Source organism: Vulpes vulpes, chromosome 3, assembly GCF_048418805.1.
Source record: "Vulpes vulpes isolate BD-2025 chromosome 3, VulVul3, whole genome shotgun sequence".
Lineage (NCBI taxonomy): Eukaryota > Metazoa > Chordata > Mammalia > Carnivora > Canidae > Vulpes > Vulpes vulpes.
In genome coordinates this window covers 25,624,448-25,651,407 of record NC_132782.1, presented here as the reverse complement: position 1 = coordinate 25,651,407, position 26,960 = coordinate 25,624,448, and the positions used below count along the sequence as shown (strand labels likewise).

Genomic DNA, 26,960 nt, shown 5'->3' with positions numbered 1-26,960 from the left:
GAATCTCATTGTTAATTTGGGTCCAATTTGCTACAAAATAAGGTCAACTCAGGCTTTGCTCCCAAATGGTTTAAGAAAAAATGTACAATTTTCAGAGCTTTGGGGATTTTGCAATTGCAAATGAGAGATTCTGAACCTATATCTACATGGCTTGTCCCCTTATATTTTTTTCTAATCTTTATTCACTGATTATTTATTGAGCAGTCAGGGAAGATCTCTAAGAGGCTTCTCTTTGTAGAACGAGTCTGGCATGTGGGAAGTGTCCAATTAATAATTACTGACAGGAATGAAGCTGAAACCCCTTTTTACTTCAATATATGCTATTTAGAAGAGTGTGTGACCAGTTTATGAATAATAAAGTATGAGGCGCCTGGGTGGCTCAGTGGTTGCGCATCTGCCTTTGGCTCAGGGTGTGATCCTGGGGTCCTGGGATCGAGTCCCACATTGGGCTCTCCACAGGGAACCTGCTTCTCCCTCTGCTTATGTCTCTGCCTTTCTCTGTGTCTCTCATGAATGAATAAATATATATTTTTTTAAATAATCAAATACTATTTGATTAGTGGTAATTTAAACACATATTAGTATTCAGAATATCAGAAATTCTCAATGGATGAGTCATCTGCTGACAAAACCCATTATGTACTGTAGTGCTAGGTAGCCTAATCGGTTGGAACTTGTTTCATTGATCTATTATTGATTGGGAATGTAACTTTAAATCCCTCTTTAGTATAACTCGATCCTTTTCTGATCACCCTGTGTGTCTTTGAGCATTTCAGCAGCTTATTAAGGAAATTGCTAATTAAATTTAAAAATTTTAATATTTCTATTTTAAGTATCACATATACATTTGAAAATAAGTGAATAATTTTTATTAAAGCCGCCTGAAATTTTAATATCCATTATATGCCTTACATAATGAAACTTATGTCTCTCTAAAATAAATGTAATAAAGTGCCATTGTGATATTTGTCTTAGTTTTGGTTAGATTTCCACAGGAGAAAGTTAGGTCTGAGTGGAATTATTGGAGTACACTTTTCTGAGTGGTACTCCAGCAGGAAAGATTTTATACACTTTGAGAAAGAATCTTCTTTCTCTTATTTTGTGCTTTGAGACCATAATTTTATTTAAATAACTAATCTGTTTTTGAAGGATACATAATAAATTGTGTAACATTTATATTCAATCAAATTTGTAATTTCAATGACTTTTTCAGAGCATTGGGAAAAAACTGAACTTGAGAAAATGGAAATGATCAGAGTTTTACTGTATTTTAAAAAGTTGGCCTCTGATCTACAGACTGAAATCATTCTTCAATTATGAATTTTTTATTACTTTTCTCTCCTAGACTAGATAGAGCAGATGTGATTTTATTTTATTTTATCTTATTTTTTTATTTCACATTATGGGGAGAGCTTTCTTTGGGTTTTTTATGGAGAGGATTTTATTTATTATGGTGGTGATACTTAAGTTGCATAAGAAAATGCTGTTTTGACTACAAGCGGTAATTTACTTGCAGCCTTGAACTTAGCAAACATGCCTTTAGGTCTTCAGTGTTTTTGAAGGTCTTTATCTGATCACAATGGCTTATATTCAACAGTGCTATTAAATGAAATAAACATGGATGTCTTTTCTGCCACAGAGGCACAGGTGGACATCTTGGTAGCAAGCCTCATGCGGTGTGACACATGGCACAACCCAACATGGGGGCAGAGAGCATGCAGCTTGAGCTAGGAGTCATTTTATGGATACTTTGTTGTAGATTTGTGTGTTTTCTATGGGATAGCCATTATTCAAGTCATTTACAGGGTGTGGTGTTTTTTGTTTTATTTTTTTGTTTTTATTAAATGTTTGTTATTTCTTCAAACAGTCGGGCCCTGACCAGCACAACCTATTTGGGAGCCAGAGTTCCTGCACCCGCCCCCTTGCCATCTATATAAATGATATTTTTGACTCTGTCCTTTATAATGTTGGCACCCTGTGCATATTAGATGTAATCAGGGCTGAAAGGAAACTTGAATCCATCTGGAAGCAATAAACTTTTCTAAAAGACTGCACAGTGTTATTTAATCCTGTGACTTCTTACTGTGAGTGAAATTAAGGTTTGATGCAGTTGTGTCACATCGTATTGATATCAAATTTATCTTTCTAAAAAAAAAAAACCCTGACAGTAGTATTGCAGCACAGTGGAGATGGCTTGCTGTAATCCCATAAGCTATTTTGCTTTGATTACATGTTATATAGTGTAGCTAAATATATGATATGCTTGATCTAGAATGTTTAGGTTTTCTCTAAAATTTTTGCACTATCAGGTAATAATTTCTTTTACCCTTAATTTTGCCTTTTTATTGTAGTACTTACTATATGGTAGAAAATATAGTGTGAAAGGCATGGAGGAGAACTGTTTTAAAACTCTTCTTTGGGAACACACTTGCATTCAATACTATATGTGTAGAACACGGAGGTCAAACATTGAGCTTATTTGCGTATTGGACTCTGAATCAAGATTTTTCAGAAAAAAAAATTAACTTCTAATTTCTACTCCAAAATAGTTAAAAAAATTTTTTTTATTTAAGGTATTGGGTAGAGAATCATATTTTGTGTGAATAGGAGCCCAGAGGGTATCAACTGATGAGCATAATTTATCGTGTTTGTTACTAACGATTAAATTTGTTCTTCACATTTTGCTTATGTCCAACTGAAAATAAATGAAGAAATCTGACTACATTTTATAGATAATTTCATTGTGATTTTTTTCTTAGTAAATCAAGTTTTTGCATGCCAAAAACAAAACAGAAACCTAACATGTTTGTCAACTATTTGCTTTTAATGGTGGAAATGAAATAAAGGCCATATCCCCCATGTGCCTAGCATATTAAAAATAAACATGAACTTTGTCTTGTAAGTTAATTGGATGCTTTAATAAAACCATGATAAGCTATATTAAAATTGTGTATCACTTTTCCTTTGTCTCCACTAAGTCTAGGAATACAAATCCTCATCAAATGATTAAAGATTTACAAATACTTTTAGAAAATCTCAAATTATTTGCTTTTTGATTGTCATATCATTGACCTAGAGCATATAAATTTCAGGGATGGAAAAAAAAATTTCAGGGATGGGACATAATGATTGGATATTTGGATATATTCTGAAATGATCAACACAGCAAGTTTAGTTAACGTCAATCCCCATGGATAGTTACAGATTTTTTTCTGTTATGACAACTTTCAAGGTCAACTCTCGGCAACTTTCAAATATACAGCTCGGTATTACTATCATCACCGTGCTATCTGGTAATCATCAATCTGTTCCATGTACCTATGAGCTCAGTTTTTTGTTTTTGTTGTTTAAATTCTACATACAAGAGGGATCATGTCTATGGGTATTTGTCTATCTTTGATGTTTCCCTTCTTAAGTACAATGGCCTCAAGGTCCATCTATGTTGTCACAAAAGCCAGGATTTCTTATTTTTATGGCTGAACAATATTCAGTGTTTGTGTATCACATTTTCTTTATATTCATCCCTCTTTGGACATTTAGGTTGTTTCCCTATCTTGGCTATTGTAAATATGTGCATTTGTTTTAAGTTTGCTTTTGTACGGTTAGTTTATGTAGCTTCTGACAATTTCTTTTTATCCTCCCTTCCTCCCACATGCACAGTGATTCCTTGACTGCAGGAGTGCTATTTCTGGTATCAGGAAGGTAGGCTGATTGTAAATTCAGATGTCCTGGAGGCCGATCAGGTACATCTCTTCCAGTCTGTTTCTGGATGGTCAGGATTGTGGCATTCTATTCCTGAGCTGTCTTGGTTCCTCGAATGACCTTTTTTCCTTTCTGGTACTGGGACTGGTTTCTTCATCAAGTAAAAATTACTACTTAGTCTCTCATGTAGTGGCTCTCTTCCTTTCCAACAACACAGAGCCACATGTGCTAAGTTTAGTTACCCTGGACTTTGAGTGGTTATTCGGAATATTTTCTTATCTTGGGAGCAAATAATGATGATCTTGAGCATAAATCTGAATGGGAGTGGTAATGAAAATGAGCCTTTTAGTGTCTCTCAGTAGTAAACCCATTGAATTATCTGGAGGGCTGTGTGATAGCTTCACTATGGCTACCATGGGGTAATGGGGGATCTGACCATGAGGTAATAGGGGTGTTGATTGATAGTGATGGCAGTAAAGTGAAAGAAAAGTTGGTGTGACAATCTTTGAGGTCCTCTGAAGAAAAAAGTGTCCATGAGTTGAAATATAAGGGCCTTAACCAAGCAGAAGGCCCAGACCCAGGCTTTTTTAGACACTGGCAATAGAGACCATCACTCTGGCTTAGATATATATATAGTTCTATTCCCACAGCCCAGCAAGTTCCAGGCCATGAAAGATGAAAAACCTTTCTTTGTTCTCCTAGAAAAGTTGCCCATGGAGATAGGTAAATTCATATTAGCATTTAAATATTTTTTTATTTGAATTCAATTTACTTAACATATACTATATTATTAGTTTCAGAGGTAGAATTTAGTTATTCATCAGTTGCATATAGTACCCAGTGCTCATTATTTCAAATGCCCATCACCCAGTTACCCCATCCTTCCACCTACTTCCAGCAACCCTCAGTTTATTTCCTCTAGTAAAGAGTCTTTATGATTTGCCTCCCTCTGTTTTCACCTTATTTTATTTTTCCTTCCCTTCCCCCTTTGTTCATCTGTTTTGTTTCTTAAATTCCATGTATTAGTGAAATCATATGGCATTTGTCTTTCTCCGACTTATTTCAATTTCTCTTAGCCTGATATCCTCTAGTTCATCCACAGCATTGCAAATGGCAAGATTTCATTCTTTTTGATGGCCGAGTGATAGTCCATTGTGTATTTAGACCTCATCTTCTTTATCCATTCATCTGTTGATGGACAACCGGGGTCTTTCCATATTTGGGCTATTGTGGACCTTGCTGCTGTAAACATGGGGTGCATGTGCCCCTCCAAATCACTATGCATCCTTTGGATAAATACCTAGTATATGATTGCTGGGTGGTAGGGTAGATCTCTTTTTAACTTTTAAACTTTACGTGGAAAGTTCATAGTATTTTCATACTTTTTTTCAGAGCAGCTTTAATATATACTTAAAAGTGCCTGGAATATAGCAGGTGTTCAAATATGTTGAAACAGTAAACTTTTGGTCTTATTCTAAACTATTATAGTATCCTCTTTAACCCCTCCTCCATTACCATTTTTGAACCACCATTTAGTTAATATGGAAAAAAAAATATGTAACTTACATTCTTGAAAGACCTTTATGCTTTTGTCCTCTGGTAAGTTAGGAACTTCTGATATGCGACTGAATCTCAACTGTGTACTGGGCCATAGAATCTCAGAGGGACTGGGAAATGAAGGATGTTTGTTAATGTGCTTTGACAGATGGTTAATGTTTGAAAAGACTGGAGTCAAGAAGACTTTCCATTTGCTGGAAAATGAAGGAGCAAAGGTTCAGAGGTTGAAGTGCATACAGTATGATTGAGATATTATCTGACTGATGGTAAAGACAGTCAATGACAAACTTCTATCGGAAGCCAAGCCTGTTTGAAGCATAGAGTTAGGTGCTAGGATACAGAGATTAGAGATAAGGAGAACGATTAAGATACTGTTGAAGTGATTCGCTGAGAACAGAAAAAGGAAGACCAATTACCATACTTCTGAGGTTCAAGGGGCATCTGCACAACAGCCATCTGGTGTGATGTATATAAACTGTATATCTCATGAACTGATATACATACCTGAACTGATAATGCCCCCCAAATGACTATAGAGTACAAGGTTAAGACGAATCAAGGCCCTATTTTATATTGGTACCATTTAAAACATTTGTTTTTCCTAAGGAATCAAGAAGGAAGGGACATAGAAAATATAGAACAGAGGCAAATATCTAAGTAGATCATAAAGTCAAGGAATAAATAGTCCCAATGGAAGTAGCACATTAATGCTCTTGCGGAAGTGAAAATGACAAAACCCAATCACATTGCATGACAAGGCCTGCTGTAGAATGTGATTGGTGAATATAAACTATAGAACATGAAATTTTGAAATGTACTTTTATTTTACTAGGTTTCAGATGTAATAGGGACTTGTGGCAGAGTCTGAAAATAATTTAGTATTTTAGATATTTGATTCAAATGATTAAAGATGAAATGCGAGAATCATGCCATGTTTAGGATATATTTTCTTAAGGTTAGATCTATGCTCACAACACTATAGACCAGGGGTTCTTAAGCTTTTCAGTCTTGGGACCACTTGACAGCTTGAAGTTATTGAAAACCACGAAGAGCTTTTGTTTATGTAAGTTATAGTTACAGTACTTTATTAGGAATTAGAGATATGAAGTTATTTGTTCATTAAATATAACAGTAATAAATCCATTGCCTTTTAACATAAAATATTCTTATTAAACATGTTTTCTAAATGAAAAAAAAACAACAAAAAACAATGCCACTTCATTATCTTACTTTTTTTTTTTTTTAAATGTCTTCAATAGAAAACTTAGCTGCCTTTAATAAGGTGCTTAATATAACACGGGTGGATTTTCAAGATTGTGCCTGCATTCAGTCTGTTGTGGATGTGTTGTTTAAAGTTTATAAGGAAAATCCATTTTCACATAGATGTGTATTGGGAAGAGAAAAAGCATTTTAAAACTGTTTTCAGGTAATTGTGACTATCCTTCTTTGATACTAAAATAAAACTTCCGTGCCAACTTATTAAGATTAGTTACAATGTTGAATCTGAAAACATACTAATGAACCCTTGTAGGCTATTTGAAAATTTATTGGTCTGTCTTGCACTTTGATTGAATATTTTACTCATGCATAATTTTATAACATCTTGCAGTGGCTCTGTGGAAAATTTGGTGTGTACTAAGTTAAATAGAGCTTCCAGATGTTGACCAGTATTACCCAGTATTTTAAAAAATATTAGAAATATTAACATGACCACCAGTCTCATGAGAAAATTCCTGAAGTATTGGGAAGCTGTCAAGCTCATTGTGATACACGTTTTGTAAAATTCTCATTTTTGCTCTAAAGCTTGAATTTTGTCATCGACGACAAACATTTTTAGCTGTTTTTCTTTGGTGACTGGCTCACATTGTTCATTTCCCAGAAAATGTTTGCCAAATACTCAAGTCTGAATATCATAGTCTGTCAGTCGATCTTTCAAGTAAAAATAGGCTTCCACAAAACCAGCTAGTTCAATTGCAGCTCAAATGGTGTAAGTGCTTTTCCTGGAGAGAATCCTCATTTTGATTTATAGCAGAAATTCATTATGCATATTTCCCATGTCATCTCACATGATATTAAAAAGAAATGTAGTCCAGGGTAGAGATTTTAATTTTTTACTTTTATTTTTTTAAAGATTTATTAGGAGAGAGAGAACACTCAAGAGCTCGCGCATGCACGTGCACACATGTGAGCTGTGGGAGGAGCAAAGGGAAAGGGAAAGAATCTCAAGCCCACTCCCCTGCTGAGCCTGGTTGGGATGCTGGGCTCCAACTCATGACCCAGAGATCATGACATGAGCTGAAATCAAGAGTTGGAGGCCCAACCGACGGAGCCACCTAGGTGCCCCCCCGCCATCCCAGAGTAGAGATTTTAAAACAAAAAAAATTAGTGTTTCTACTTCATCAAGGACCGTTAAGTGAAGTGGACCTTTTTATTTTTAAACTGGGAGTTCGAGGTTGGTGAAGAATGCAAGAATTAGTGGTACAAGTTAGTGTTACTGCTTTGATTCATGCTGACACCGGGGGTTTTTACCACTTTTGCACTTGCACCCTCAGTGCAGATGCCAACATGGTGAAAAAGGCACAGAGCGTGTTTAGTATTATTGTAAAAATCACTTTGACCCTCTAGAACCTCTGAGACTCTCCACTGAGAACTGCTGATGGGTGTTTTGGTTTAAGTATTTAAATGATTGACCTAATTTGCGAGTTTCCCCTGATTATTTGTATGTATAAAATACCAGTGAAAGTATAGACATACCTTTTAGTAATGGTTACGATTTAGGGGAAAACTGGTTTCTACGAGCTCCACAAGATCTTTAGACCATGAATAAGTTACATATCAAGAAAAAGCTTTAAAACAGAAGATCGTCTGTGATTGGAAGTTAACCTACCTTTTCAATTATACTTTTTTTTTTTTAAATCAGTTTTATGTGGTATCCATGATTGATTAAACAGACCAAGTAATTTAAAATTGCTAACATCACTTTGTATCATAGGCATTAAATGTTGTTTTGAATAAGGAATTACATGTTGTCTCCGTTTCAAATCTGTAAACCAAAGACTAATACTTCTACATTTTTTTTTTTGAAGGACTAGTTCATTTTGGACTTCTTTCAAAAATACCTAAATATCTCCAAGTGCTTAAATTCTTAAAAGTATGTAAGCTGTTTACACGATAAAAATGACTAAGTAGAAAAAAATGCAGATATAAATTGAGCATTAATTTTTTATTTGGTGTGATAAAAATATGACTTTTGGATATCGGACTGGCACTCTATCTCTCCCTGTAAAGGATAAGTTTAAAATTTTCTGTCTCTCTATACATAGAAATTTCTTTTTGCTAGATAAGAATGCTATTTCTTGTCACTCTTGATATGTGTACATATCTAGAAGTTTTCTCTGCTAACATGTTATGTCATAATTCTTGAGGATAGTAATGCATTGTGAAGGTTTTTCAGTAAACTACAGGAGCACCCCTATTTGTTTAAACTCTGGTTTAACCTGATTATTAACAATTAAATTGTGTTTTCTTCTTACAATTAAAGTGTATTCAAATTTATTGGTCCCCTGCTTCACAGATTTATCTCAGTATGTGGTGTATTCAAACAGAATTTTGTATTTTTAATTAGGGGATTAGATAAGTAATTCTGAAGAGCCAAAAAAATTGTTAGACATCACATTGCTTAACCATCTAATATAGCATAAGTGTGTGTCTACACTATGTTGTGGGAGCCATCTATCAGGCAGGCCTGTTTTTCAGGCAGTATTTTTAAAGAGTGGACATGTGCAGAAACTGTGAGCACAATTAGCGCCAAGCAGATAAATCCAGCTCTAATCCTGTTTACGGTCTGCGTCAGACAGATGTGCCAAGATTGATTTAGACAAGCCCTAGGCTTACAGTAATATTTTTAAAAGTGCCATTCACTGTTCTATTTTTGTTAAACCTTTGTTAAATATTCTTAAGTGTTTCTGGTTATACTCTTCTTGTTAACCACTATAACCTACTTTAAGCAGGTCCTGCTTTGCTCTCATGGTGACAGGGTAACCTGCTAGGAGAGGTTATCTTTATTCCCTGTAATTAAATTGACTTTTCCCCCCCAAGAAAATACAACAATAGGAAGTGGGTGCTGAATTAAATAAATAGCATGATATCCAATAGACATATACTTAAATCCCTTGCAAGAACAGATGGTCCCCAGTATCTCTGTAAGTAATGTGAGAGGACAGTTAATGTTCTGAAACAACTAGCTATAACCAATATGATACTAATGAACCAATAGATTTCAAATAATAAACCACATGCCACCAAGAAAAATTATATGTCCTCTCTAAGGTTTACATTTTCGTAACCTGAAAAAGTATGCAGACGATTCCCGTATTTTTATCTACTGTTATCAAATATCATTAAATATCATTTTTTGGATGACATTTTACTCCACATTTTTCACCAATAGCGATCTCTCTTAAACATGAAGGGAAAATTAAAGTTGAATTTAAAATACATACCCCAAAGTATTTTTTTTAACTCCTGTTGTAACGTGCTATCTGTAACCAAACACAAGTTGAACATGGAAATGTGGCTTTTGCATACAGTTATGAAAACATTTGCTTTTATTTGTGGTGGAAATTGATTGGGCTACCACAGAGGTGGCTAAACACGGATCCAAGCAGCTATCATGTGGCTAAAAATTTAGGCAGAGATATAGGACCACCATTCTTTTCAGCATTTATGAATTTATAGTTTATATATGAAAAGCAGTATTTTTCTGGTTAACATGGAGAACAAAGTGAGCCCAAATCATTTTTAAGATACTCCCAGAAAAGGGTATAGATAAGTGGTCAATTTTATAGACCCAGAGTCATAGTCTTCTCTCTCAGAGTGCTTTATTTTTTCCTCTTTAATCTTGTTTCTCATAAATATTTCTGTATTCTAAGTGTGTCCCAAAGAGTAAGTGTTTTGGAGTGGGGATTGAGGAGACACAATGACCTTGGGACTTTTCAGTTTATCCTATCAGATGATCTCCAGAACCTTCAGCCTTCACTGTGGGGTTAGCCTCAGGGCTTTCCACCTAGAAACCTGAGGAACCTTTGGCCTTCGCTCTCTTTCAAGTCTGGGAAACCAGTGTCCTGCTGCCCCACGGAGCCAGCTGGCCCGCTGCTCCCTTCTTAAGAACTTCAAAAACAAAGACCTAGAAAAGCACCACCTAATCTGGTATCTGGTTAGTCTGGTAAACAATGGACGGTTCCCAGCCTTTATATAAAAACATCTTAAATTCAAGTTCACAGAATTCTGACACGTTTTATTCCTGAAGACCATTATTCAGAACCAAAAAAAAAAAAAAAAAAAAAAACCAAAAAACCAAAAAACCAAAAAAAACCAGTTTTGTGTCAAAGTTATACAACTCTCCACATCTTCACGTGTTAGGAAACAGTTATATTCAAAATTAAATGAATTCCATTTTAGAAAACTGGGCAGATTGACGTGGGTGAATGATTAACGCTGCAGGAAGACTAGATCAGAAGGTCTGGGTAGGACGCGGGCACCTGAGAGATCAGTAGAGCTGTGGCCACAAACAGGGGCGAAGAGCACTCGTCTCTTGTTAGGAATCTGTGAAATGTTTTAGTCACAGATCAATGACCCTTATTTTCCTTTCAAATAAAAGGGAAAGGTTTGGTCTTCCCCTTGGTCTCCTCTCATCCCCTCAGCAAGGGGGCCCTCACGTCAGCGCCCCACATTGCAATCTGTGGGCCAATGCGGGGAAGACAGGAGAAGCCTGAGCAGGAGAGCAGGGCATGTGGGGCCGAGTTATGGGGATTTTCAGAATGCTCAGCCTGTGAGCTCCTGTCCCCTCAACCTCACTTCCCATTTTCCTGAAGTCACTTCAGTCCCTGAGGAAGTAGCACTGTTAAGGGACACGGTTGTTGTTTTGCTGTTACCAACCCAACAAGGATTTGCCTGGTGGTCTAGGTTTGGCTCAATTTAAAAATGGATCCAGGGGGTCAGATGAGAATGTGCTCGCTTGAAGAAGGAGTGTATGTGGGCCCAGTGTCCCTGAGGAGCTGTGGTCAAGACCAGCCACCAGGGGTACGACTGTGGACAAGTTCCCTGAACTCCCCTGTGTTTCCTTTCGTTGAGGAAACAGCATCCTCTTCATCGGGCTGCTGTGGGGGCTCACGGAGCTCATACCTGTGGGCTTAGGGCCGCGCCTCGCATGTAGCTCGTGCTCAGGGGTATTAGCTACACTTTTTAGGGAAGGGAATTTTAACATTACAAGTGACATGATCAGGAACTATTATAGGATGAGCAAAGGAAACCATCTTTTCCAATTGATCACAGAAATACTCCCATCGTAGAAACGTTAGAAATTCATATACGCGACCTAGATCACAATCGATTCCGAGTTTTCATATGCATATTCACATACGTGTGCATATGAAAGTGTGTTACACACGTGGTGAATTCAATAAATGGAAAAGTGCTATTTTAGACACTCTTCTAGTCCAATTTCTACATTGTAATTGAATAGCATTTTATTATATGAATATATTTTACAGAACCACACACAGTTTGTTTCTAAGTTTCACTCAAAGAATGCTTGGGCAAGCATTCTTTTAGCTAAATTGTGCATATTATTTATTCCCTTAGGGTACATTCCTGAAAGTAAACTGCTGGATCAAACCTATGCGTATTTTAAAGCATTTTTCCTTTCCTGCATTTTTAAAAATTATAAATGTAATGCTGATTAGGGAGAGGGACGTTATGGAGGTTTGTGGGAAAAAAATTAATCCCCTACTCCCTCATATTTCTCTTTAGTAGGTAACCAGTATTGAGTTTGTTGTGGGTTCTCTACTTGAGCGTCTTGTTTTTTTCTTTTTAATGAAAGTGAGACGAAATCCCTCAGATTACTTTGTACCTTGCCTTTATTCCACTTTTTCATACCTCTCACCATGAATGTCCCTGGAGTCCTAACTTGCTCATTTAAGAGCTGCAGAAAACGGATTCAACCATTCTCCTCTTGAAGAACATGAACATTGCTTTAAATATTTCTGCTATGATAAATACTGCTGCAGTTAACATTTTGAAGTCTTTTGATACATATTCCCAACTTGTTCTCCAGCAGTTAGCATTTTTGCATTCCCACCAGTGCTGGGATTGGTTCCTTTCAGCCGCACCATCGTCGAGCATGATTTTTGATCTTGTGCCAATCTAAAAGGCAAAAACTGGTATCTTGTTGTTTTAATTTGCATTTCTTTGATTACTAATTAGATTGAACTTTCTCATATGTCTATTGGTCAATTTGCATTTCTTCTTTTGTGAAATGCCTGCTTGGGTCTTTTATGTACTTTGCCACTAAAGTGTTTCGTTTCTTGATTAAATAGATTATTTAACTGTCATGTGTTGCAGATATTTCTGCCTGGTTGGCTTCTGCTTATGCCATCTATTTATGGTTCTTTAGGTCTTTATAGGCGATTGAATAATTTTTTTCCTTCTTTTTTGAAGTGTAATTAGCATGCCATTTTATAGTAGTTTCAGGTGGGCATTGAATAATTTTTATGTTAAGTATCTCAGTCTCTGTATGTCTGCTTTTACTGTCACTCTTAGGCTTTACTAATTTATGAGTATATAAAGTTCTTTCTAATCTAGAAATACTGATATATGTTGTGAAATTGGGCTCATTTTTTTTTCTTTTTCAAGAGATTAACCCGTTCTGAATCGCCTTTTATTGAAAATTTCCTACTGAGCTCAGATGCCGCCATTATCACATTAGTGACTTTTTAAATGTATACAAGTTTCTTTGAACCCTTCTTTTATCTATTCCTAGATGTTTTAATTATTACAGCTTTACAAAATAGTCATATCTGATCAGGCCTATACTCCCCCCTCATTACTGTACTTTTAAAACATTTTCTTCATTAATACAATACACTTATTCCGAGAAGATTTGCAAATCATTTGATTAGTTTCCTTGCCCCTTACATCAAAGAAAATACCATTGAGATTTTGATTGGAATAGCATTTTAAGTAGTCAGTTAATAATGAGAATACTGTCATAGAAAAAAATGTAATCTTAAAACTTAATAGGTCTCCATTTATTTAGTTCTTTTGTTTCTCAGTATGTTTGGAATAGCACCTCCCACCCCCAACTTCCACTGCCCCATACAAGTCCAGGATCATTTTGCTAAATTTATTCTTAGGTGTGATATATTCATTGGCATAAAATCTCCTTATCCCCATTCTGCTTTCTTCCTGGGTATTGATGTATTTGTAACCAGCTTCCTTACTGGGTATTCTTATTAGTTCTAATGATCTTAAATAGATTCTTGTGGATTTTGCAAACATATTGTGATATCTGTAGAAAGTCATGATTCTAGTCCCGCTTCTGCCCTTCCCATGACCAATTGCCTTTTATTTCATTTTTCTTTCATATTGTATTGGCCAGAATGTCCAGAGTAATTGGGAATAGTAAGAGTGATCATAGGTATTCCTGTACTGTTTCCAGAAATTCTTCTGGTTTTTACTACTAAGTTTGATCTTGGATGTTGCTGTATTATCTTTAAATTTTCAATTTACAAGGTTTTTTTTTTTAAGACTTTATTTATTCATGAGAGACTCAGACAGAGAGAGAGGCAGAGACACAGGCAGAGGGAGAAGCAGGTTCCCTACAGGGAGCCCGATGTGGGACTTGATCCCAGACCCCGAGATCACGCCCTGAGCTGAAGGCAGACACTCAACCACTGAGCCACTGAGGTGTCCCTACAAGAGGTTTTAAATTAGAAGTCATTGAATTATTGCCAAGGTAAAGTGCACACACAGTATATAATTCAGATTATAATATAGGTCTTCCATGGACTGAAAAGAGGACTTTATTTCAGCCCTTCCATTTTTTTCTTTCCCCCAATGGTTCTTGGTTTCCATTCATCCTTCCATGGAACTCTTACTTACTACTGTATGTTATACTACATGAAAATATGAAATTTGTGTGAGAGGCAAAGTCATAATCAATATTGTAAGATTGGCCTGGAAGAAGCACCGTTGACAAGCCTGCTTCCTTTCATCCTTGAAGGTAGAGGAAGGATGTAACCTCTCCTGTCCCTCCCAAGTGTTCTAGAGACCCTGGCCGGCTGTCAGTGGGGGACAGAAGAAATGTGCTGTACCCAGACTTGAAACCTGAGCTTTCTGAGGAGGTGACAGGCCCAACAAATCGCCTTCGGGTTCACCTTATCCCACCACCATAACCACTGAGAAAAAGGCTTGTTTTTCCGTGGTATGTGCTTTATGAACAATCGGGCGTAGTTTGCAGAATGGTTGGGAGAGGCCCACTCACTGAGAATGCAGGGAAGCAGCTTCCTAATGCACCTGAGAGCCCTTGCTCGACTGGGGAATGCCACGCCTGTGGAAGGGCCAAGGGAGCCGAGAGAGGGCCTGTGCGGCTGCTGTGCGCTGCTGTTATCTCTGCATCTGTTTCTATTGACTTTTTTCCTCTTATCATGGGTCATGTTTTTCCCTGCCTTTTAAATATGCATTGTGATTTTTAAAGAGAGATTTATGTGAGAGAGGGTGTGAGTGCGGTGGGAGGAGGGGCAGAGGGAGAGAGAATGGGCAAGCAGACTCCCTGCTGAGCACAGACCCTGACCCATGAGATCATGACCTGAGCCGAAATAGCTGGATGCTCAACAGGCTAAGCCCCCCAGGTGCCCCATGCACCTGGTGCATTCTTTATTTTTAAAGAATTTATTTATTAGAGGCAGTGTGCACGTGCACACATGAGTGGGTGGGGTGGTGGCGGAGGGGAGGCCGGGCCCAAGGCAGAGGGAGAAGCAGGCTCCCCCCTGAGCGGGGAGCCCAATGTGGGGCTGGATCCCAGGACCCCGCGATCATGATCTGAGCCAAAGGCGGACACGTAATGGGCTGAGCCACCCAGGAGCCCCACATTGTGATTTCTGATTAAATGAGAGAGATTGTGAGTTTTGCTGTGTAAGGTTGGTGACTATTTTTGTATCCCTATAGTCTTGAGCTTTATCGTATGTTGTAGTTGTTACTCGGAAACAGTTTAATCCTTTTGAGGTTTGCTTTTAAGTTTTGTTAGGTGATTCGAATCCGAGCGACCTTTAGTTAGCTCACGAAGGAGACCGTTCTCTTCCAAGGACCATCCTCAGTGTCTCCCAAATTGCACTGTTTTTCCACCTTGGCTGGTGGCAGCGCCTGTGTGATCTCTGAGCATCGTTTTCTCTAACCCTTTGGGTAGTTCTCTTCCCCTGGTCTCGCACATATGCCTTTTATACTCAGCTGAAGGTTCGCGGGGCCTCTGCAGAAAGCTCACCCGCCCGCAGCTTTCCCCTCCCCAGCCATTTGCCGGGTGAACAGTGTCCTTGGGGCTTTCAGGTGCTCTTCATTCCTGCTTCACCCACGGAGACAACCGGGCTCCCTGGGGGCTCCCTACTTACACTGTGGCCTGGAAACCCTCTCCAGGCAGTAGCCTGGGGCGCTCCTGTGCTTCCTTTGTTTCCCCTCTTTCAGGACCACTGTCCTGGGCTACCTGATGGCCCAGTGTCTGAAAACTGATGTTCTTTCTTTTCTTTTCTTTTATTTCTTTTTTTTATTTATTTGAGAGAGAGAGAGAGCATGAGTGGAGCAGGAGGGGCCGAGAGAGAGGGAGAAGCAGGCTCCCCACTGAGCTGGGAGCCCAACATGGGGCTCGATCCCAGGAGCCTGGGATCATGACCTGAGCCGAATGCAGAGCTAAACCCACTGAGCCACCCAGGGCCCCCTGAAAACGGATGTTTTGTGTATCTCACGTACCTTTCTAGTTATTTCAGGCAAAGGTAAACCAGTCCCTGTGATTCTGTGTTGGCCCAGGTGGGAATTTTAGAAGTACTTTTTAAAAGTTTAAACACTGCTACTTTGAGAGTCAGTTGAAATGGTTTTTTACCACAAAACCTATTTTCTGACCTGTGGTTGACATAGCCAGTACACTTTCATGCCACTGTGAAATAAAGTCTGCCTGTGGTAAGAGTCAGGTGGACAGTTCTTTCTAGATGGGCAGGGATTCGCACAGTGATCTCACCCCGCTTCCTTTGTACACGTTTTGCTTTACCTGGAATGTATGTACTCTTTTTTCCGTACGCCTCACCTTTAATACTTGTTATAAACTCACTTCTGTTAATGAATTCTATTCTTCCTATTATTTTATTCTGTCCTGATTAGGGCCGAGGAGCCTCTTGCATAATGCTAATTTACTGTTATTGAAATGTTGCTTTAAGTTCTTGAAATTCTCCTATTGAGTATCTTCAGTTTTTGAATGTCCTAGGCCTTGTGTGACAGGGACTCAATGCCATTTTTCCTCTCTTTTCTTTATTTTATTTTATTTTGAGAGAGAGAGAGAGAGAGAGAATGGCAGAACGAGAGACAGAAGCAGACTCCCCATTGAACAGGGAGCCTGACACAGGGCGTGATCCCAGGACCCTGAGATCATGACCTGAGCCAAAGGCAGATGCTTAACCATCTGAGCCACCCAGGCACCTCTTTCTCTCTTTTCATTCTTGGGAAAATAGACCCAATTTTTCTTCCTTCCCCAACTCACACAGGGAGTGATATAAAGCACAATCAATGAAATGAAACATGATAAAGATTTTGTGGGGTTTCACTTTTTGTAATTCATGCATAGAAGATCTGGACACAGTGGTTTTGATCAGAAAATTTAATTTTTTTTCAGGTGACTCCAAATGTGATGTTCAATGTAAAGAAGAATTTATTGAAGTCAAGGACATATTCTCTGTCAAACTGAAACGACGTTATTCTGCTAAGCAACAGGGAAATGGTACTTTATTGGGTATCACACTCTTCATTTGTTTGAAAAAGGAACAAAATAAATTAAAAGATTCTACGCTTGATCTTATTAATTTAAGTGAAGACCACTGTGATGTATGGTTTAAGCAGTTCAAGAAAATTTTGGCAGGTAAGTACTTCTCCTCATGGGACTTTTTAATGAGTCTGCTTTACTTGCTGTAGGTTATTAATCTGAACATGATGCTGTATTTATGAGTACAGCAATCCTTGAGTATGTGAAGACTGTTTTTATTCCCAGTTTGGTGAGTGTTTTTATCATGCAAGTTAAGTTTTGATTTTTGTTATGTGCTTTTTCCACATCAATTGCGATAATCGTATTTTTTTCTTCATTCTGTTGATGTGGTGTATTACGTTGATTTTGGTATGTTGAGCCATCCTTGCATTCCAGAAATAAACCCGCTTGATCATGATATATAATCTTTTTAATATGTTATTGAACTTGGTTTGCTAGTATTCTGTTGAGAGTTTTTATATCAATATTCATAAGAGATATTGGTGTGTAATTTTGTCTCTCTCTTTTTTTCCTTGTATCTTTTATCTGGCTTTTGGTGTCAGGGTAATGCTAGTCTCCTAGAATGAATTGGGCACTAACACTTTTGAATGACCACTTCCACAAAGAAACTTTAATAATTTGAAATAACACAGTTCTTAAGTAATTTAGTTCAGTTGAATTATTGAATTATTTTTTAAAGCATATTTATTTTTCGATTCATGTCTCTTGATTTTATATTAGAATTATTTTTTTTCCATGTATGTACTGACGGCAAGTGTGTGTATGTACTGGGTGGCTTGAGGATAACAGTTTATCTCTTTAAGGGTAGATTTTTCTAGAGGTTAATATCCAGAAGGGGGAGAATATATGTACTAAAATATTATCTCTGAATGAATTTAGCATATCTGAAATTTCTAAATGGCATTTATATTTTACATGCTAAATAAAATTCATGAATACAAATATGCAATTTAGATTTCTAGAACATATCTAGTTAAGATATAATCAAACTGAATTTCAGGATTAGTTTTTTTTCCTCATACATTTGTAAGTCTTGTTTCCTTTTTAGCCCATTTCTTTCTGTTTGCCAGATGGATCAGGGCAGAGACAGCTGGTGTAGTTGATGGTGCAGTTTGGTGTAAGATGACACAGGGCAGAGAGGGGTGCCAGACAAAGCACAGGCATGTGATGATGTTAGAAAGTTGCAGGCTAGGTGTCGTTGATCAAGACCGAGGACCCAAGTTGGCCAAAGGCAACCACCTGATAACATTAGGCCTATAGACAATGAGCTGAAGTGACGCTAAAACTAGGAGACCCTGTTACTAAGTGGACCCATGCTTCCTTGTTAGCTCCTCTGGCACCTTCCAGGAGAGCTGATTCTTTCAAGAAGGTGAAAAACTATAGAGGCCATAGTATAGTTCACGTCTATGGAAACATAGTGAATATATATTTTTAACGAAAAGCATCCACTTTAACGGTGGGTCTTTTACAGTGTTTTATTTTACATTCATGTAGGAAGAGATTTTCAAAAGCTTAAATAAAATAAATTAGTAAGCGCAATTAAATTTCTTTGGGCAGGTACTCGTGAGACTTTCATGTTCTATAAAATAAGAATGTGATTTGATAAGGAGGGGCAAAACTCCTTCTTTCACTGAAGATCTGAGGAAATTTTCTCCCATGGGGCTTATGAAAGGCTAACAGAGTGACCTAAGGGGCAACTTGCTCTATGTATCTCACCTATAAAACCAATAATAAGTAGAGGACATCACAACAAAGCTCAATTTAGTAAAAGCAATTTTATAGGAGTAGAGGGGCTTATTGAAATAAAACAGACCACACATGCCTCATACAAAACACAAAAACATTGTCCAAATATTTTTCCAGCTTTATGAATGATTTTTTTTTTGGTTTGGTCCAAAACCATTGGTTTTTTTGGTTCCTAGGATTAAAGTCTAGGAAAATTATAGAGATGAATACATTTATATATATTTTAGGATATAATCTGCAGGGAATGTTACTTTTTTGTAACTTTGATTTTGATAAGAGTTGGAAAAAAAGTAAAAAAAAAAGAAAAAACAAAAAGAAAAAAATGATTTGGGTAAGAGTTGGAGATAGTAAAATATATGAGGTCATATACTCTGGCACGGTTCCTACAGGACAATGATTAAAGCAAATACATTGACATTTGAAGTCAACCAACGCAAGCAAACAACAGACGGTTGAAATTCTCTAATAAAATAAAGGAACCTAACCAAGATGGTCGGAATGAATGACTTTGCTCTCAAGTGGACTTACCAGGTCCTGTAGGAGGAGCCAACTCCTCTTTATCTCCAAGCCCCATAGAGATACCCCTGTGTCAGTTTCGTCATATGATTATAGCTCTGAATCTCTCTACCAAACTTCATATAATAACAACATTCCTATTTAAGGTTACAATTTTAGAACATTTTCCTGAATTTTTTTTTTAACTTGCAAATCTGTGTAATGCATGTGTTCACCAAAGTGCCTATCATCTGAGAGACAAGCACAGTTGGCTCAAGTCTCATTCCAGAAGTGGGGGGGGGGGCGGCCTGTGTCTTTCTTGAGAGGCTGAGGGTGATTGCTCTTCCTGGTTCTCTCCTGCTCTCATTTGCGGAGTTGGGTCTATTTCCTTCCATCTCACATTCACTGTCCCTATTCCGTGCTACACTAAACCAGGTTTGGCAGATTGCTGATTTCCAATTTTTTAAAATCCCTTCCCAACAAATTTGTATTTACACCAGACTTGACTTAAGTTTGGGGGGAGGGGGGAGGAGGGAACAATATGTAGAAATGTACATCATAAAAATATAAATAACTTATGTTTGAATCAGATATCACTATTTTAAGTCCCCAAACCTTGCTTTTAACTGGTCCTGTGGCAAAATCAGATTTAAAAAAAATACATTTTTGTATGGGTGTATTTTGAATGATGTCTTTAATCAGGAAGTGAATTTTTTTTTTCTGGCAATCTTCTACATCCCTCCCCTTTTTTTCTGTTAAGATAAAAATGAAGAAAACATCAAAAGCCTCACCTAGTTTCTCCTTTAGTCTAATTCATCTAACAATTATAGCATGTTTGGATATTAAGAATTATTTTTAAATATACATACTTTTCTTTTGAACTGGAGCAATGAATAAGATGTGATAAATTCCTGAGAAAAGAACAAATTGGCAGCACTAGGAGGAGGAAAAAGACAGTTCTCAAATATTTGAAGTTTTAAGACCTAGATGAAAAGTAACCAGATTACAGTTTATATATTTATAAAAAGGGAGTCTTAACACTATTTCAATTCTTATTTGAAACTAAATCGTCTTACATTTCAGTTCTTTTTAAACACAGTTGAACAAGCATCTTTTTTTTATTCTTAATAATAGAAAAGAGCTAAGTTAGCATTTAGGACATGCTTTTAAAAATTGCGTATCACCATGACTTTATTGACCAATAGGCTATATTAGCTTAATTCATGTAACACATTTTATATTAGGCATTGTTGGGAATACAAAAATGGATACGGTATATGCCTGTATAGGACATTTTTGATCTGGGAGACAGAAAAGAAAATATATATTATAAATGTGTTACGGGCCACAATGAAGATATGACAGCGATAGAGAGCATAACCATTGACCATTGATTCAGAAATTAAAATCTTTAAGAAATGCAATTTAGTATATAGTCACTGATAAGCATAATATATAGTTACTGTGGTGAAAGTAATTTAATACAGTTCTTTTTTGCTTTTTTCAATACCTGTAATACAAAGATAAATAAGCACAACCTTTAAATATAGCATTGTGTACACTAGATATGTTAATTTTTTATTCGATTAGGGTGTGATCCAGTCTCTGCATATTTGGGTTTCCTGGAAATGGTGAATTGCAAGCTTCTCTGGACCCAGAGCCAACCTTTTCTTTAGAAACTATAACCTACTTTAAAGCATATTCATAGGCTTTTTTTTTTCTTTTTCTGAGAGGGAGAGAGGGAGGGCAGGAGAGGGACAGAGAGAGAGTGAGGGAAAGAGAAAGAGAGGAGGGGCAGAGGGAGAGAATTTTAAGTAGATTCCACACCCAGCACAGAACCCAGTGTTGGGCTGAATCCTGTGATTCTTGAGATCATGACCTGAGCTGAAATCAAAAGTCGGCCACTTAACTGACTGAGCCACCCAGGTGCCCCCATTTTTGTAGGTGTTTTGACAGGTACCCTACAGAGAAGGATAAAACAAAGTACCCCCCGGGTGATGTCCAGGGCCACTTAGAACTGAACGACTTTGCACGAATGAACTGGTTGATCTCTAGTGGAGGCCTAAGAAGGTTGAGGAAGCAAGGAAAAAGATTTAAAAAAAAATTCTAAAGTCTCATCCCCAAATAACTTAGAGAATGGTAATGTCCTAAACAGACAAAATGAAATCAGAACACTGGTTGGTTTGAAGGAAATGTTCAAATGTTTCTAGACACATTTAGGATATATTACAATATCCTGTTGGAGATGTTTAGTAGGCTGGGCATGATGAAAGCTTATAAGGAAGTAGTATGGAGTTATTAAAAAAAAGAAAAGGGCCTAAATACAGAATCTTGGGTGATATATATTAAAATAGAGAAAGGGCACCTGGGTGGCTCATTTGGTTCAGCATCTGACTCCTGACGTTGGCTCAGATCATGATCTCAGGGTCTTGAGATTGAGCCCCATTTGGATTCTGAGCTGGGGGTAGAGTCTGCTTAAGATTCTCTCTCTCCCTCTACCCCCACCCCATCCCCCTCCATTTCTGCATGCTCTCTCTCTCAAAAGAAAAAAAGGGGGTGGGGAGGGAAGGTCAGAGAAGACAAAAGCGAGACCAACAAAAAAATAGAAGGTGTGCTCTCAAAAACAAGAACAAACCTGTTCTAAAATAGGACCATTGAATTTTGTTGTTATATTTAGGTTTTGCTAATTTATTTATAATGTTTAATAGTTACCCAGAGACAATTAAAAGAAGCATTTTTAACACATATCTAGTTACTTCTGAAATATTTTTGTTTCATTAAGTGCTAATTTCATGAACTAGGCTAATATAAATAAGCCATATTTGAGTACATTTTGCCCTTGTAATGTAGTCTCTCTTGTTCAAAGCCTCAGTGTTCAGCTATGAAAAATAGAAAAAATGGAAAAATTACTTAAATACTTGTTTTTTTTATTCCTAAGAAGAGTAATTTTTTCCCTCATTTCCCCAAATGTCAAAACTTTTTCCATGGGATAATAATATTGGTCTTTAAATGATGCTTTCTTTGATAGTAAAAGCCTGGGCTTCTTAAAATTTGATTTTTGTATAATATTGTCTTGTGTCAGAAAATTATAGTAAAATATGTTTTGAGTTTTTTTTTTTTTTTTAAATCCAGGCTATATCAATTATATTATCATGAATCCAGCAGAATTTTTCTTAACAGGGGAACAGACTGATAGGAAGTTTTACTTGAATATGCTGCCAAATGATGTACTTATAAGGAAAAATAAACTGAAGATCAACATTATAATGATTAGTTAAAAATAAGCAGTTGTTATATGTCAAATGTATGATAGCTTCAGACATTTCATTGTGTGCTACTTGAAATTGGCAACACTTGTCTCCTCAGGGACAAGTTGTTTTCTGCAAAGACATTATGTATGAAATATGGGTAGTTTCTCTTTTGAAGCACTAAAAAAGTAATTTAGGACCAGTTGAGTAGAACATCAAAATTATGTATATCATTTTTGGATATGTTTTTACCATCAGTATATATTAAAATTATGTAGACACTGATTATATATCTATTTATGTGTAAATATCAAAGTCCAGTCCCACCGGAAGTACTCTGTCCAACAAAAGTCCTGTGATGTCTGCTGCCTTTATGGTTTCAAACTGAGCTCTGGAGTGTCACCACCCCATTCCCTACGATGAGCCTCCTGGGTGGGAGTCCACCTGTACCTGTCACTCACCCTTGGGCAAGTGTAGCTCCTAATTTATATGTTTTATATTTAGTAGGACTGAGTAAGGCTTTGTTTGAAGAAAGCTTCCCAAACTAAAGCATTGGGAAAACTCTGATCTAGTCATCCCTGGGGATGATAACCTTGTTGCATTTTTAACCTGTCATCCATGTCTTTTGGCTGATGGCTGGGCACACAGAGACTTGATGTCTTTGAGCTACCAAAATATACATTCGCTATGGCAACTATAGATTTGGAGCCAGCAGAGACTCTCCATGAAATTTTATTCTTTCCAATAAAAGTTACTTATTAAATATATATTTTAATGTATTTTTCTTATCCATAGCCTTATATAATATTGCTTACAAATTAATTTGCACACACAGGAAATATATTTTATCAAATTAAAGACTGAAATTGAGTTTAAAAAGGTTACTTCAAAGGTTTGGATTCTTTTTTCCTTTCTTGAACTTTGTATTGCTTTCTAGCTGGACCTTCATAGAAAAGCAGTGAAATTAACCTAGTTTCTATTGAATTCTTAATGATTAATACACTACTTAGCTCCTCAAAGAATATTAACATATTAAAACCAAAATCTTTTTGAACCAAGCATTTCATCAGATTTCTAACTGAAAATATAAATTGTGCTCACGAAAATCTTGCTTAATAATGTACAGGAAAAAATACTTCTTATGTTGAACCAGTTTGACATGTTGAGCCATTGTTTCATTTCCAGCAATTAGTAGTGTAAAAAAATCACTGTGAACACAAGTCCCGAGACATAACAAACTTGAGCAGTAGAGCCCCCACCAAGAACTTCACATGCTAGAACAAGCAGAGAATATGAAATAAGTATATTAAAAGTGATTTTAAAATACTAAGGGCATCTGGGTGGCTGCGTCAGTTAGGCAGCTGACTCTTGATTTTGGCTCAGGTTGTGTTCTCAGGGTTGTAAGATTGGACACCCAGTGCAGAGCCTCCCTAAGATTCTCTCTCATTCCCCTCTCCCTTTGTCCCTCCTCCCTCTAAAAAAAAATTAAAAACATAAAAGAATAGGATACAATTGAAAAAGGATCACATTTTTGCTATGGCATATATGTGTGAATTTCATCTTTTTAAAGATTCATTCTCCTTAGGACTTTGCTATTCCTGATCCTGAGAATTCAAAGGTTAAATGCAGTGGATCAAGCATTAGTGGCCTTCTGGTCCTTGATGTTCTCATGTGTTGTCAGGGCCAAAAACCACAGATGTCAAAGATTTGAACAGAAGTTTGGTTTAATGAACATATATAAAACTCCATACTCCACAGTTAAAAAGGTATCTTTGCAGGGATTTATCACAGGTATGTTCTTATCCTTGCCAGGTTAAATATTCTTAAAGGTTAGCCAATACCTATTCCTGAGTCCTGAAAGGTTATCACTGATTTTCCAAGGCTATTACCTTGGGACTGGTTCCCAGGAGCCTGGTGAAGGGTGTCAGAGGCATGCCAATGCCAAGGGTTTCTCTTGCTCCTTGAAATTTCTTTCTTACTAGCATCTGCACTAAATCATAGCCATTACTCCCTCAGCTGAAAGGCAAGTTAAAATTAGTTCTAAAGAAATGCAAAATGTTGTTTGTACTTGGGATGAGTGACACAGGACCATCTTCCCAAGAGCTTCTTATTGCCCTCTGTAGCACTTTCATCCTAAGGGAGGACTATGTTTTTGCATGTAATTGACTATAATTATATTTTAAAACAACTAATTGGTACCTTATAGAAGAAAATTATGTCCCTGCTTCAGTCATTGATGGAGTATCTTGAGAATAGGAGTTAAGAGGTATAGTCTCAAGTCATTTCTGAGATATTTCAAATTCTCATGCTCAATGAAAGTCCTTTGGACTCTGCCTTTCGTATAACTAAATTCCCTCTCTGGGGAAGATATTTAGATATGCTTTGTCACATTTTACCATGTGATTATATTCAAAGGCTAAATAAGAATTTCTTTAAATATTTCCAGTAATACGTTACATTAAGTTTTCATGCTGTTAAATAAATTAGTTAACGTTTCTTCCTTTATTCAATTATAGAGAGGTCATTATTGTAAAATTTTAAATCTTAATGATAATAGCTGACATTTATTAAGCATTTACTATGTGCCACTTTTATAAGTAATTTTTATTAATTATCTCATTAAATCCTCATAGTATCAAAAACTACAAATGTGTTCTCATGTAGAAAGGGGAATATTACTTAGGAATTTTGTTTTGAGGTTCGAGGAATTAAAATAATGCATGACAGCAAATAGGATAATTAAATTTTTATTATACTCATTATCTCTTAGTTTATACATGAGAACACTAAGGCTTAAAATAGTCTAAAATTTTGCTAATCTGAGGTTAAAGAGCTAATATGTGGCTGAGGAGCTGGGAACAAATCCAGATCCATCTGAATCTGTAGCATGAACCCTTAGCTAATGTACTGTCACCTACCAGGTCAGTGGTATATTCTATAATTCTTAAATATATTTTATTTACTGTACAACTTACACTGTCTCCTGAAGAAGATAGACTTTCAACCCCATTCTTTTTTTTAAATTTTTATTTATTTATGATAGTCACAGAGAGAGAGAGAGAGAGAGAGGCAGAGATACAGGCAGAGGGAGAAGCAGGCTCCATGCACCGGGAGCCCGACGTGGGATTCGCAGGATCGCGCCCCGGGCCAAAGGCAGGCGCCAAACCGCTACGCCACCCAGGGATCCCTCAACCCCATTCTTATAAGGAAACAGCTGTATTGTCTTGTTTGAAGATTATTGCTTCCTAGGTTTTTTTTTTTCCCCCTCCAGATTATGATTCAGAACTCTAACTTCTTGAGTTCTAATGCTGACCCCCAACATTTAGGGTGAGCAGTGACATTATAATGCATTTCTTCATCCTAAAAAAGAATTCCTCATCATGACTATCACCATTATTGAGGTTTCTCAGGTCACTTTCAATGATTTGGCATGCACTTATGAAAAATATTATACCAATTCTTTTTTATTAGCTTAAAGGGATTTTAAAACATCTAAAAATAATGGTTTGTGACTGATTTCTAGGCTTTATGTTTAGCAGAGTTTCCTAAGCAAATCACAGATGCTGTAAGCCTACAGGAGAGATTACAAGTGGCATCAGTCCTTAGATGAGAGTATAATGGATTGTCATTTAACAACTTTTTCACTGGAAAGAAATGAAGTAAAAGAGTAATAAAGCAGCATCCTCACAGTATGCATAAGTAGGAAATACATAATATTTCATATTAAGTGACAAATTATTATTAAGCCCCCTGGCATTCATTAGACTACCATTAATGCTAATGGAATTGCATGTTATTTATACAGATATTATGTGTAACTCCAGGAGTTATAATCTCGTATATTTGTTGGCGTTGGAGGCAGGTAGGTGGATATTTGCGACGGCTACATGCTGAACACGGTGACAGGATTTTCAAATCAACCATTTATTTGTCCTTATCATCATGAAAGAGAAAACACCTATTTTTAATTTTTTCTTTGAAAAATTACCTTAAATGGAAATTTGTGAAGTTTGAAAAAACCCGTCTCTTCTGTTTCTACTAGTCATATGCGGTCATTGCTTTTCTAATGAAAAGAGAAGAGGTGGACACAAGTGAGGGTTACTTGTGAGGTTGGGTTCCTGTGCTCTGTGCAGCAGCTAGTGTCAGGCCACATTCTCCTGCACCTCAGTGCCTTCCCACTTGTTAAGTAAGGGGCCAAGTTTCCTTATCTGTTTCTATGATCTTCTGTTTGCCCAGTGAAGTCCAGTTTGCAGTTCAGGTGGTGTCACCAGCCAATCCTCCGCAAAGCTGAGCCACACAGCAAAATCAGACACCTGTCTTCTATGTTTGGTGGCCTTTCCCATACCTCTAATAGG

The 26,960-nt window shown here is 37.0% G+C and overlaps 1 protein-coding gene across 2 annotated transcripts in view; it reads left to right on the top strand.

Annotated features, from left to right (window-relative positions):
• The window catches only part of CERKL (CERK like autophagy regulator), a 113,326-nt gene that overhangs the window by 22,945 nt on the left and 63,421 nt on the right, over positions 1-26,960 (top strand). For both annotated transcript variants that reach the window (XM_072752095.1, XM_072752096.1), the window contains exon 2: positions 16,970-17,212. In XM_072752095.1, coding sequence (XP_072608196.1) covers positions 16,970-17,212 — 243 coding nt within the window. The remainder of the gene's footprint in view (positions 1-16,969; positions 17,213-26,960) is intronic.